Source organism: Phoxinus phoxinus (genome assembly GCF_949152265.1).
Source record: "Phoxinus phoxinus genome assembly, chromosome: 6".
Classification (NCBI taxonomy): Eukaryota; Metazoa; Chordata; class Actinopteri; order Cypriniformes; family Leuciscidae; genus Phoxinus; species Phoxinus phoxinus.
The window spans coordinates 45,072,449-45,087,360 of record NC_136881.1 but is presented as its reverse complement, the minus strand read 5'-3'; the positions used below and the strand labels follow the sequence as shown (position 1 = coordinate 45,087,360).

At 49.7% G+C, this 14,912-nt stretch overlaps 1 protein-coding gene across 1 annotated transcript in view; it reads right to left on the bottom strand.

Moving 5' to 3' along the window:
- The window catches only part of cdc37 (cell division cycle 37 homolog), a 41,420-nt gene that overhangs the window by 14,026 nt on the left and 12,482 nt on the right, over window positions 1-14,912 (bottom strand). Inside the window, exons 5-7 of the mRNA XM_079614760.1 lie at window positions 13,623-13,745; window positions 13,192-13,374; window positions 9,972-10,043 (exon numbers count right to left, since the gene is read on the bottom strand). Of these exons, the coding sequence (XP_079470886.1) occupies window positions 9,972-10,043; window positions 13,192-13,374; window positions 13,623-13,745 (378 nt within the window). The remainder of the gene's footprint in view (window positions 1-9,971; window positions 10,044-13,191; window positions 13,375-13,622; window positions 13,746-14,912) is intronic.

Sequence of the window (14,912 nt, the reverse complement as noted above, 5' to 3'; positions counted from 1 at the left end):
CGCCACACTCACACTAGTCACACTCACAACACCACCACAGTCGCAACACTGTCACTCACACTACAGTCACACTCACACTACAGTCACACTCACAACATCGCCACACTAGTCACACTCACACCACTGCCACACTCACAATAGAGTCACACTCACAACACCACCACACTCACACTACAGTCACACTCACAACACCGCCACACTCACACTACAGTCACACTCACAACACCGCCACACTCACACTACAGTCACACTCACAACACCGCCACACTCACACTACAGTCACACTCAATACACCACCACACTCACACTACAGTCACACTCACACTAGTCACACTCACAACACCGCCACACTCACAACACCACCACACTCACACTACAGTCACACTCACACTAGTCACACTCACAACACCACCACACTCACAACACCACCACACTCACACTACAGTCACACTCGCAACACCGTCACTCTTGCAACACTGTCACTCTTGCAACACCGTCACTCACACTACAGCCACACCCGCAACACCGTCATTCACACTACAGCTACACTCTTGCAACACCGTCACTCACACTACAGCCACACTCGCACCACCGTCACTCACACTACAGCCACACTCGCAACACCGTCACTCTTGCAACACCGCCACTCACACTACAGCCACACCCGCAACACCGTCATTCACACTACAGCTACACTCTTGCAACACCGTCACTCACACTACAGCCACACTCGCACCACCGTCACTCACACTACAGCCACACTCGCAACACCGTCACTCTTGCAACACAGCCACACTCACAACACCGCCACACTCACACTACAGTCACACTCACAACACCGCCACACTCACACTACAGTAACACTCACAACACCGCCACACTCACACTACAGTCACACTCAACACCGCCACACTCACACTACAGTAACACTCACAACACCGCCACACTCACACTACAGTCACACTCACACTACAGTCACACTCACAACACCGCCACACTCACACTACAGTCACACTCAACACTCACACTACAGCCAAACTTGCAACACCGTCACTCTTGCAACACCATCACTCACACTACAGCCACACCTGCAACACCGTCATTCACACTACAGCCACACTCGCAAAACACCCTCATTCACACTACAGCCACACTCACAACACCGTCACACTCGCAACACCGTCACTCACACTACAGCCACACTCGCAACACCGTCACTCACAGTACAGCCACACCCGCAACACCGTCACTCACACTACAGCCAAACTCACAACACCGTCACTCTTGCAACACTGTCACTCTTGCAACACCATCACTCACACAACAGCCACACCTGCAACACCTTCATTCACACTACAGCCACACTCGCAAAACACCTTCATTCACACTACAGCCACACCCGCAACACCGTCACTCTTGCAACACCGTCACTCACACTACAGCCACACTCGCAACACCGTCACTCACACTACAGCCACACTCGCAACACCGTCACTCTTGCAACACTGTCACTCTTGCAACACCGTCACTCACACTACAGCCACACTCGCAACACCGTCACTCACACTACAGCCACACTCGCAACACCGTCACTCACACTACAGCACACTCGCAACACCGTCACTCTTGCAACACTGTCACTCTTGCAACACCGTCACACACTACAGCCACACCCGCAACAACGTCATTCACACTACAGCAACACTCGCAAAACACCTTCATTCACACTACAGCCACACCCGCAACACCGTCACTCACAATACAGCCACACTCGCAACACCGTCACTCACACTACAGCCACACTCGCAACACTGTCACTCTTGCAACACTGTCACTCTTGCAACACTGTCACTCTTGCAACACTGTCACTCACACTACAGCCACACCCGCAACACCGTCACTCTTGCAACACCGTCACTCACACTACAGCCAAACTCACAACACCGTCACTCTTGCAACACCGTCACTCACACTACAGCCACACCCGCAACACCGTCATTCACACTACAGCCACACTCGCAAAACACCTTCATTCACACTACAGCCACACCCGCAACACCGTCACTCTTGCAACACCGTCACTCACACTACAGCCACACTCGCAACACCGTCACTCACACTACAGCCACACTCGCAACACCGTCACTCTTGCAACACTGTCACTCTTGCAACACCGTCACTCACACTACAGCCACACCCGCAACACCGTCATTCACACTACAGCCACACTCGCAACACCGTCACTCACACTACAGCCAAACTCGCAACACCATCACTCTTGCAACACCATCACTCACACTACAGCCACACCTGCAACACCGTCATTCACACTACAGCCACACTCGCAAAACACCTTCATTCACACTACAGCCACACCCGCAACACCGTCACTCTTGCAACACCGTCACTCACACTACAGCCACACTCGCAACACCGTCACTCACACTACAGCCACACTCGCAACACCGTCACTCTTGCAACACTGTCACTCTTGCAACACCGTCATTCACACTACAGCCACACTCGCAACACCGTCATTCACACTACAGCCACTTTTGCAACACCGTCATTCACACTACAGCCACACTCGCAACACCGTCATTCACACTACAGCCACACTCGCAACACCGTCACTCTTGCAACACTGTCACTCCTGCAACACCGTCATTCACACTACAGCCACACCCGCAACAACGTCACTCTTGCAACACCGTCACTCACACTACAGCCACACTCGCAACACCGTCATTCACACTACAACCACACTCACAACACCGTCATTCACACTACAGCCACACCCGCAACACCGTCACTCTTGCAACACCGTCACTCACACTACAGCCACACCTGCAACACCGTCATTCACACTACAGCCACACCCGCAACACCGTCATTCACACTACAGCCACACTCGCAACACCGTCACACTTGCAACACTGTCACTCTTGCAACACCCTCACTCACACTACAGCCACACTCGCAACACCGTCACACTTGCAACACTGTCACTCTTGCAACACCGTCACTCACACTACAGCCAAACTCGCAACACCGTCATTCACACTACAGCCACACTCACAACACCGTCACACTTGCAACACTGTCACTCTTGCAACACCGTCACTCACACTACAGCCAAACTCGCAACACCTTCATTCACACTACAGCCACACTCGCAACACCGTCACTCACACTACAGCCAAACTCGCAACACCGTCATTCTTGCAACACCGTCACTCTTGCAACACTGTCACTCTTGCAACACCGTCACTCACACTACAGCCACACCCGCAACACCGTCATTCACACTACAGCCACACTCGCAAAACACCTTCATTCACACTACAGCCACACCCGCAACACCGTCACTCTTGCAACACCGTCACTCACACTACAGCCACACTCGCAACACCATCACTCACACTACAGCCACACTCGCAACACCGTCACTCTTGCAACACTGTCACTCTTGCAACACCGTCACTCACACTACAGCCACACCCGCAACGTCATTCACACTACAGCCACACTCGCAACACCGTCATTCACACTACAGCCACACCCGCAACACCGTCACTCTTGCAACACCGTCACTCACACTACAGCCACACTCGCAACACCGTCATTCACACTACAGCCACACTCGCAACACCGTCATTCACACTAAAGCCACACTCGCAACACCGTCATTCACACTACAGCCACACTCGCAACACCGTCATTCACACAAAAGCCACACCCACAACACCGTCACACTCGCAACACCGTCAAAGTCGCAACACCATCACAATCGCAAAACACCGTCATTCACACTACAGCCAAACTCGCAACACCATCACTCTTGCCACACCTGCAACACCGTCATTCACACTACAGCCACACTCTTGCAACACCGTCATTCACACTACAGCCACACTCGCAACACCGTCATTCACACTACAGCCACACTCGCAACACCGTCACTCTTGCAACACTGTCACTCCTGCAACACCGTCATTCACACTACAGCCACACTCGCAACACCGTCATTCACACTACAGCCACACCCGCAACAACGTCACTCTTGCAACACCGTCACTCACACTACAGCCACACTCGCAACACCGTCATTCACACTACAGCCACACCCGCAACACCGTCACTCTTGCAACACCGTCACTCACACTACAGCCACACTCACAACACCGTCATTCACACTACAGCCACACCCGCAACACCGTCACTCTTGCAACACCGTCACTCACACTACAGCCACACCTGCAACACCGTCATTCACACTACAGCCACACCCGCAACACCGTCATTCACACTACAGCCACACTCGCAACACCGTCACATTGCAACACTGTCACTCTTGCAACACCGTCACTCACACTACAGCCACACTCGCAACACCGTCACACTTGCAACACTGTCACTCTTGCAACACCGTCACTCACACTACAGCCAAACTCGCAACACCGTCATTCACACTACAGCCACACTCACAACACCGTCACACTTGCAACACTGTCACTCTTGCAACACCGTCACTCACACTACAGCCAAACTCGCAACACCTTCATTCACACTACAGCCACACTCGCAACACCGTCACTCACACTACAGCCAAACTCGCAACACCGTCATTCTTGCAACACCGTCACTCTTGCAACACTGTCACTCTTGCAACACCGTCACTCACACTACAGCCACACCCGCAACACCGTCATTCACACTACAGCCACACTCGCAAAACACCTTCATTCACACTACAGCCACACCCGCAACACCGTCACTCTTGCAACACCGTCACTCACACTACAGCCACACTCGCAACACCGTCACTCACACTACAGCCACACTCGCAACACCGTCACTCTTGCAACACTGTCACTCTTGCAACACCGTCACTCACACTACAGCCACACCCGCAACACCGTCACTCTTGCAACACTGTCACTCTTGCAACACCGTCACTCACACTACAGCCACACTCGCAACACCGTCACTCACACTACAGCCACACTCGCAACACCGTCACTCACACTACAGCACACTCGCAACACCGTCACTCTTGCAACACTGTCACTCTTGCAACACCGTCACACACTACAGCCACACCCGCAACAACGTCATTCACACTACAGCAACACTCGCAAAACACCTTCATTCACACTACAGCCACACCCGCAACACCGTCACTCACAATACAGCCACACTCGCAACACCGTCACTCACACTACAGCCACACTCGCAACACTGTCACTCTTGCAACACTGTCACTCTTGCAACACTGTCACTCTTGCAACACTGTCACTCACACTACAGCCACACCCGCAACACCGTCACTCTTGCAACACCGTCACTCACACTACAGCCAAACTCACAACACCGTCACTCTTGCAACACCGTCACTCACACTACAGCCACACCCGCAACACCGTCATTCACACTACAGCCACACTCGCAAAACACCTTCATTCACACTACAGCCACACCCGCAACACCGTCACTCTTGCAACACCGTCACTCACACTACAGCCACACTCGCAACACCGTCACTCACACTACAGCCACACTCGCAACACCGTCACTCTTGCAACACTGTCACTCTTGCAACACCGTCACTCACACTACAGCCACACCCGCAACACCGTCATTCACACTACAGCCACACTCGCAACACCGTCACTCACACTACAGCCAAACTCGCAACACCATCACTCTTGCAACACCATCACTCACACTACAGCCACACCTGCAACACCGTCATTCACACTACAGCCACACTCGCAAAACACCTTCATTCACACTACAGCCACACCCGCAACACCGTCACTCTTGCAACACCGTCACTCACACTACAGCCACACTCGCAACACCGTCACTCACACTACAGCCACACTCGCAACACCGTCACTCTTGCAACACTGTCACTCTTGCAACACCGTCATTCACACTACAGCCACACTCGCAACACCGTCATTCACACTACAGCCACTTTTGCAACACCGTCATTCACACTACAGCCACACTCGCAACACCGTCATTCACACTACAGCCACACTCGCAACACCGTCACTCTTGCAACACTGTCACTCCTGCAACACCGTCATTCACACTACAGCCACACCCGCAACAACGTCACTCTTGCAACACCGTCACTCACACTACAGCCACACTCGCAACACCGTCATTCACACTACAACCACACTCACAACACCGTCATTCACACTACAGCCACACCCGCAACACCGTCACTCTTGCAACACCGTCACTCACACTACAGCCACACCTGCAACACCGTCATTCACACTACAGCCACACCCGCAACACCGTCATTCACACTACAGCCACACTCGCAACACCGTCACACTTGCAACACTGTCACTCTTGCAACACCCTCACTCACACTACAGCCACACTCGCAACACCGTCACACTTGCAACACTGTCACTCTTGCAACACCGTCACTCACACTACAGCCAAACTCGCAACACCGTCATTCACACTACAGCCACACTCACAACACCGTCACACTTGCAACACTGTCACTCTTGCAACACCGTCACTCACACTACAGCCAAACTCGCAACACCTTCATTCACACTACAGCCACACTCGCAACACCGTCACTCACACTACAGCCAAACTCGCAACACCGTCATTCTTGCAACACCGTCACTCTTGCAACACTGTCACTCTTGCAACACCGTCACTCACACTACAGCCACACCCGCAACACCGTCATTCACACTACAGCCACACTCGCAAAACACCTTCATTCACACTACAGCCACACCCGCAACACCGTCACTCTTGCAACACCGTCACTCACACTACAGCCACACTCGCAACACCATCACTCACACTACAGCCACACTCGCAACACCGTCACTCTTGCAACACTGTCACTCTTGCAACACCGTCACTCACACTACAGCCACACCCGCAACGTCATTCACACTACAGCCACACTCGCAACACCGTCATTCACACTACAGCCACACCCGCAACACCGTCACTCTTGCAACACCGTCACTCACACTACAGCCACACTCGCAACACCGTCATTCACACTACAGCCACACTCGCAACACCGTCATTCACACTAAAGCCACACTCGCAACACCGTCATTCACACTACAGCCACACTCGCAACACCGTCATTCACACAAAAGCCACACCCACAACACCGTCACACTCGCAACACCGTCAAAGTCGCAACACCATCACAATCGCAAAACACCGTCATTCACACTACAGCCAAACTCGCAACACCATCACTCTTGCCACACCTGCAACACCGTCATTCACACTACAGCCACACTCTTGCAACACCGTCATTCACACTACAGCCACACTCGCAACACCGTCATTCACACTACAGCCACACTCGCAACACCGTCACTCTTGCAACACTGTCACTCCTGCAACACCGTCATTCACACTACAGCCACACTCGCAACACCGTCATTCACACTACAGCCACACCCGCAACAACGTCACTCTTGCAACACCGTCACTCACACTACAGCCACACTCGCAACACCGTCATTCACACTACAGCCACACCCGCAACACCGTCACTCTTGCAACACCGTCACTCACACTACAGCCACACTCACAACACCGTCATTCACACTACAGCCACACCCGCAACACCGTCACTCTTGCAACACCGTCACTCACACTACAGCCACACCTGCAACACCGTCATTCACACTACAGCCACACCCGCAACACCGTCATTCACACTACAGCCACACTCGCAACACCGTCACATTGCAACACTGTCACTCTTGCAACACCGTCACTCACACTACAGCCACACTCGCAACACCGTCACACTTGCAACACTGTCACTCTTGCAACACCGTCACTCACACTACAGCCAAACTCGCAACACCGTCATTCACACTACAGCCACACTCACAACACCGTCACACTTGCAACACTGTCACTCTTGCAACACCGTCACTCACACTACAGCCAAACTCGCAACACCTTCATTCACACTACAGCCACACTCGCAACACCGTCACTCACACTACAGCCAAACTCGCAACACCGTCATTCTTGCAACACCGTCACTCTTGCAACACTGTCACTCTTGCAACACCGTCACTCACACTACAGCCACACCCGCAACACCGTCATTCACACTACAGCCACACTCGCAAAACACCTTCATTCACACTACAGCCACACCCGCAACACCGTCACTCTTGCAACACCGTCACTCACACTACAGCCACACTCGCAACACCGTCACTCACACTACAGCCACACTCGCAACACCATCACTCTTGCAACACTGTCACTCTTGCAACACCGTCACTCACACTACAGCCACACCCGCAACGTCATTCACACTACAGCCACACTCGCAACACCGTCATTCACACTAAAGCCACACCCGCAACACCGTCACTCTTGCAACACCGTCACTCACACTACAGCCACACTCGCAACACCGTCATTCACACTACAGCCACACTCGCAACACCGTCATTCACACTAAAGCCACACCCACAACACCGTCAAAGTCGCAACACCATCACAATCGCAAAACACCGTCATTCACACTACAGCCACACTCGCAACACCGTCATTCACACTACAGCCACACCCACAACACCGTCACACTCGCAACACCGTCAAAGTCGCAACACCATCACACTCGCAACACCGTCACACTCGCAACACCGTCAAAGTCGCAACACGTCACACTTGCAACACCGTCACACTCGCAACACCGTCACACACACTACAGTCACACTCGCAACACTCACAACACCGTCAAAGTCGCAACACCATCACACTCGCAACACCGTCACACTCGCAACACCGTCACACTCGCAACACCGTCAAAGTCGCAACACGTCACACTTGCAACACCGTCACACTCGCAACACCGTCACACACACTACAGTCACACTCGCAACACTCACAACACCGTCACACTCGCAACACCGTCAAAGTCGCAACACGTCACACTTGCAACACCGTCACACTCGCAACACCGTCACACACACTACAGTCACACTCGCAACACTCACAACACCGTCACACTACAGTTACACTCGCAACACTGTCACACACACACTACAGTCACACTTGCAACACAGTCACACTCGCAACATCGGCATTCACACTACAGTTACTCTCGCAACAGTCACACACACTACAGTCACACTCGCAACATTGTCACACTCGCAACACCGTCACACTCGCAACACCGTCACACTCGCAACACCGTCACACACACTACAGTCACACTCGCAACACCTTCACCCACACTACAGTCACACTCGTAACATTGTCACACACACACTACAGTCACACACACTACAGTCACACTCGCAACACCTTCACCCACACTACAGTCACACTCGCAACACCTTCACCCACACTACAGTCACACTCGCAACATTGTCACACTCGCAACACTGTCACACACACTACAGTCACACTCGCAACACCGTCACACACACACTACAGTCACACTCGCAACACCGTCACAGACACTACAGTCACACTCGCAACATTGTCACACTCGCAACACCGTCACACACACTACAGTCACACTCGCAACACCGTCACACACACTACAGTCACACTCGCAACATTGTCACACTCGCAACACCGTCACACACACTACAGTCACACTCGCAACATTGTCACACTCGCAACACCGTCACACACACTATAGTCACACTCGCAACACCGTCACACACACTAGTCACACTCGCAACACCGTCACACACACTACAGTCACACTCGCAACACCGTCACACACACTACAGTCACACTCGCAACATTGTCACACTCGCAACACCGTCACACACACTACAGTCACACTTGCAACACCGTCACACACACTACAGTCACACTTGCAACACCGTCACACTTGCAACAGTCACACTTACAACACCACTAAGTACCGGTACATTTGCCAACTCTGGTCAGACTCATGCTACACTGACCGTGGGGTCCATCTTGCTGATGGCTTCCTGAAGCATCTGAATGTCTTTATCATCAAAGCATTTCTGCATTTCCTGTGGAGATGAAGACAGAAGAATCACTGCTATGACAGAAGCGTTTGTTTATGAGAACCTGTAAGTTTTATTTTAGGTTTTGATGTCCTTAAGAATATTTGCGGTATAAGTACCAAAAACCATCTCAATATATTTTTACAGCTCCTTTCTCGGGAGCTCTGCCAAGAACAGGTCGATTTTGGCCTGTCTACATAATATTCATGAGCCATTCTTCTGATTGGCCTGTTGTTTTCTGAGTGACCCACCATTGGTGGGGGTGGTGACTGAAGGCGGTGACTGAGTAGTTCTGACATCACATTTATACGGAAGTCACAACAGCTCGTGAAAAGGCAAAGCTACTTTATGCAGGCTGTATGCATTTGTCTGTGGATCGACTCTTTTGAAACTCATATGGTAGTTTCATAACCCCTAGACCTCTGTTATCATGAAAAAAGCCAGGAAATTTCAAATTTCAGTTTTGACAATATAATACGTTTAAAATCGCATTTAGCCCTCATTAGTTTTAAGGTCCACTGTCAGTAGTGTGGATGTAAGAAGCGCTGCTCACACTAAAGTCACTTCAAACCGAGCAGATTTCTGTTTAAAAACTGCGTGAATTTACACAACAAACTTGTGACTAGACATTCGGCATTCGGTAGTGCGATAAACCGCGGTAATGAATATGCACAATATTGTTATCGCGGGCACATCAAAATACCGTGAATAATAATAGATCCAAATTTAGATTTTTAGAACGCGCATTAGCATATTTTTCATCAACCGCTTTAAAAAACACTGCGTTTATGCGTAAAACATGCGGCACTCTGATGTAAACAATCCCCACATGTAGAAGCGCTGTGTGCATGTAGAAGTGCTGTGTGCATGTAGAAGTGCTGTGTGCATGTAGAAGCGCTGTGTGCATGTAGAAGCGCTGTGTGCATGTGTGTGCATGTAGAAGCGCTGTGTGCATGTAGAAGCGCTGTGTGCATGTGTGTGCATGTAGAAGCGCTGTGTGCATGTAGAAGTGCTGTGCATGTAGAAGCGCTGTGTGCATGTAGAAGCGCTGTGTGCATGTAGAAGCGCTGTGTGCATGTAGAAGCGCTGTGTGCATGTAGAAGCGCTGTGCATGTAGAAGTGCTGTGTGCATGTAGAAGCGCTGTGTGCATGTAGAAGCGCTGTGTGCATGTAGAAGCGCTGTGTGCATGTAGAAGCGCTGTGTGCATGTAGAAGCGCTGTGTGCATGTAGAAGCGCTGTGTGCATGTGTGTGCATGTAGAAGTGCTGTGTGCATGTAGAAGCGCTGTGTGCATGTAGAAGCGCTGTGTGCATGTGTGTGCATGTAGAAGTGCTGTGCATGTAGAAGCGCTGTGTGCATGTAGAAGCGCTGTGTGCATGTAGAAGCGCTGTGTGCATGTAGAAGCGCTGTGTGCATGTGTGTGCATGTAGAAGTGCTGTGCATGTAGAAGCGCTGTGTGCATGTAGAAGCGCTGTGTGCATGTAGAAGCGCTGTGTGCATGTAGAAGCGCTGTGTGCATGTAGAAGCGCTGTGTGCATGTAGAAGCGCTGTGTGCATGTAGAAGCGCTGTGTGCATGTAGAAGCGCTGTGTGCATGTAGAAGCGCTGTGTGCATGTAGAAGTGCTGTGTGCATGTAGAAGCGCTGTGTGCATGTAGAAGCGCTGTGTGCATGTAGAAGCGCTGTGTGCATGTAGAAGCGCTGTGTGCATGTAGAAGCGCTGTGTGCATGTAGAAGTGCTGTGTGCATGTAGAAGCGCTGTGTGCATGTAGAAGCGCTGTGTGCATGTAGAAGCGCTGTGTGCATGTAGAAGTGCTGTGTGCATGTAGAAGTGCTGTGTGCATGTAGAAGCGCTGTGTGCATGTAGAAGCGCTGTGTGCATGTAGAAGCGCTGTGTGCATGTAGAAGCGCTGTGTGCATGTAGAAGTGCTGTGTGCATGTGTGTGCATGTAGAAGCGCTGTGTGCATGTAGAAGCGCTGTGTGCATGTAGAAGTGCTGTGTGCATGTGTGTGCATGTAGAAGTGCTGTGTGCATGTGTGTGCATGTAGAAGCGCTGTGTGCATGCTGAGCAGTTCGCAGCGGCATGCTTTAGTCTAATGTAAACAATCCCCACAAGTAGAAGCATGGCGTAAGCAGGAACGGTGCTGACTTATTTGATTTATCCCTCTTTTAAAGGGTAAAGTCGGAGATTTATATGCCATGATACGCACTGTAAACCGCTTGGGTGGGATTAGGGGTGTGGAGTGCGTGTGCGTATTACACGCCATAAAGTGCATAACATATTTTTGCCGCAAATGGCAGGAGAGATTTCATTTGTGCTATACGTACTTTCATGAGACCGTGGCGGGCTTTAACGAGGAGCAGTGGGTCCTAGGATGAGCAAGCCCACCTTTGATATGTTGTCAGCGTGCGTCCGCATTCCTCTCCTATGAGGACGCTTCGTCGGGCCATCCGTCCCTTTGCCGATGTCTGGGTTTCTCGTCATAATTGCTCAGTTAACTTTTATATTGTGTATCGTTTTAGTTATATTTATTTGTATTTAAATGTTTGAGGTATTTTTTGTTATTTGAAAAGTTATTTAAGTTGTAATAGAATAATTTATTGTTGATTCTATACAGTTGTTCTTTTGCTCTTAAATCTACTTTTAAAATAAATAATAAAAGTAGTTATTTTGCAGTTTGCACTTTCTTATTGTGTATCGATTTATTTATATTTAAATGTTTGAGGTACTTTTTGTTATTTAAAAAGTTATTAAAGTTACTGAGTGGACAACACTGAAGTTTGTTTAAATGTTTAACCCGTTTCTCTTGTGCTCAATCAATTAATCGCAGCATGAAAATCTGATACCGGCACATGCCTACTTGTGACACGCGTGGCGTTTTTTACTCACGATCGTACAGATTCCTATTGAAAAGACTATTGAAAATTCTCGCAAAAATAACTATTCCTATTGAAAATTACGCATAACATCAGTGACCGAGCCTTTAGGATGCAACCAAAGATTGCTTAGATAATTAATATTCTGATGAATCCCACTAAACCAGCCACATTTCACGATATATTGAGAACATGTTCCATATGGTGCTGGATGTTCTCCTGAAGGCTGTCAGCATCACGATGGCAACTGTATGAGCAGAGGTGTGTGTGAGCCTCACCACTGGCAGGGTCTCGTACACCTCCACGGGATCCAGGCCTCCGGGACCCAGGCGCTTCTGGCGCTCCTCCTCCTCGTACTCCTTCATGGCTTTATCGATGCGGATCTTCGCCCGGCCGCGCACTCGCTCCTTAAACGACTCCAGCTCGTCGTTAAACGCGTCCTGATACTGCTGGTCTGCAGTCTAAAACACACAGAGACAGGGCAGCCGTGTGAATGAGACCAGTACTTTATTTCACAATGACAATATATATATATATAAATACAATTACTTGATATTTGTTATTTAAAAAGAAGAGCACTCATACAATACAGCTGAAGTGAATCAGTGCTATTCAGGTACAGCCGCATTATACTGACTCTGCATGACCAGCACGAAGGAGAGGCTCATGAGAAACACACACACACACACACACAAACACACACACACACCTTGATCTTGGTGAAGAACTGGCGGAAGCATCCGCGCGGATCCACCTTCAGACTCTTGGCAAGCTCCAGGATGAACTGCATGACGATGGTCTGATGCGCCACCTGCTGCATGAGTGCGTGTTTCTGACACACACACACACACATGGGTCAGTCACACACACACATGGGTCAGTCACACACACACATCAGCTACACACACACACACAGGGATTAAAGGAAAAAAAATCTTTTGACTGAAAATTTTTCCATGGCCAAACCCTGTCACACATCCAGTGTGAAGTGTTGTTCTTCTTGTGATTAGGAGTATCGTGAGTACATGGCATGCATTACCTTCACAAATAAAATACTCAAAGAACATTTGCATTTAAAGAAAGGCCATTTTGAACTGCGTTGCTATTATTTATACACTTTTATGAAATGTCAATGTTTTCAATCTATTGCTTTTACAAGACTTGACTCTTTGTGATGTAGTCATACAAATAATAAAATATTTGCATAAATTTAACATGTTTAAAGTTTTTGTTTCTCAAATAATAAAAGCCAACAGAGCCTTTGCTGCAAAGTGAGCTAAATATCACAAGCTATATTTTAACCTAGCCATTATGAATAAATAATATGTTATTTTTTATATAAAAAGTGAACAGCATGGGGTCGTACACAGGGCTTTATAAATAAAGAGGTCCTTGCTAGGGCGGTTCGGGGGCATCAAACACAGACAAGCGGAGTGATACACACAGTGAAGTCTCCCAGTGCTTACTGGTGAAATATTACATATTCGAGGGTCATACAAATATTAATATTTATACAATACTACTAGGGCTGCACGATATGAGGAAAAGCTGCGATGTGCGATAACATTGTTTAATATTGCGATGACGATATGACTTGTGATAAATGTGATTGTTAACTATACTGTTCCCATGTCTTAGTGCTTTAATAGGTTCTTTGCGTGATATGTCAAACGTTTATTACCTGCCTGGTTCAGAATAGGCTACACGATTTTGGCACGATCCGTTTGACGTATGGGTGTCGTGGAGATTCGTAATAACGACAACGGGCGTCGAAACGCAAGATTCGATCGTTTCATCTCGTATAGTGTGTCATAGTGGGCGACAACCTACGTCGCGTCTGCGATGCCTCACGACAGAAAGACTATAGCATGTTTAATTCTTTAACGGTCCTCCACGACGGGTTGAATATGTGAGCGAGGCGAGACGTGAGTGAGTGCAACAGTGAGTGTGTGTGTGCGCCAGTGAGCGCGCGTGTGTGTGTGTGTGTGCGTGCGTGAGT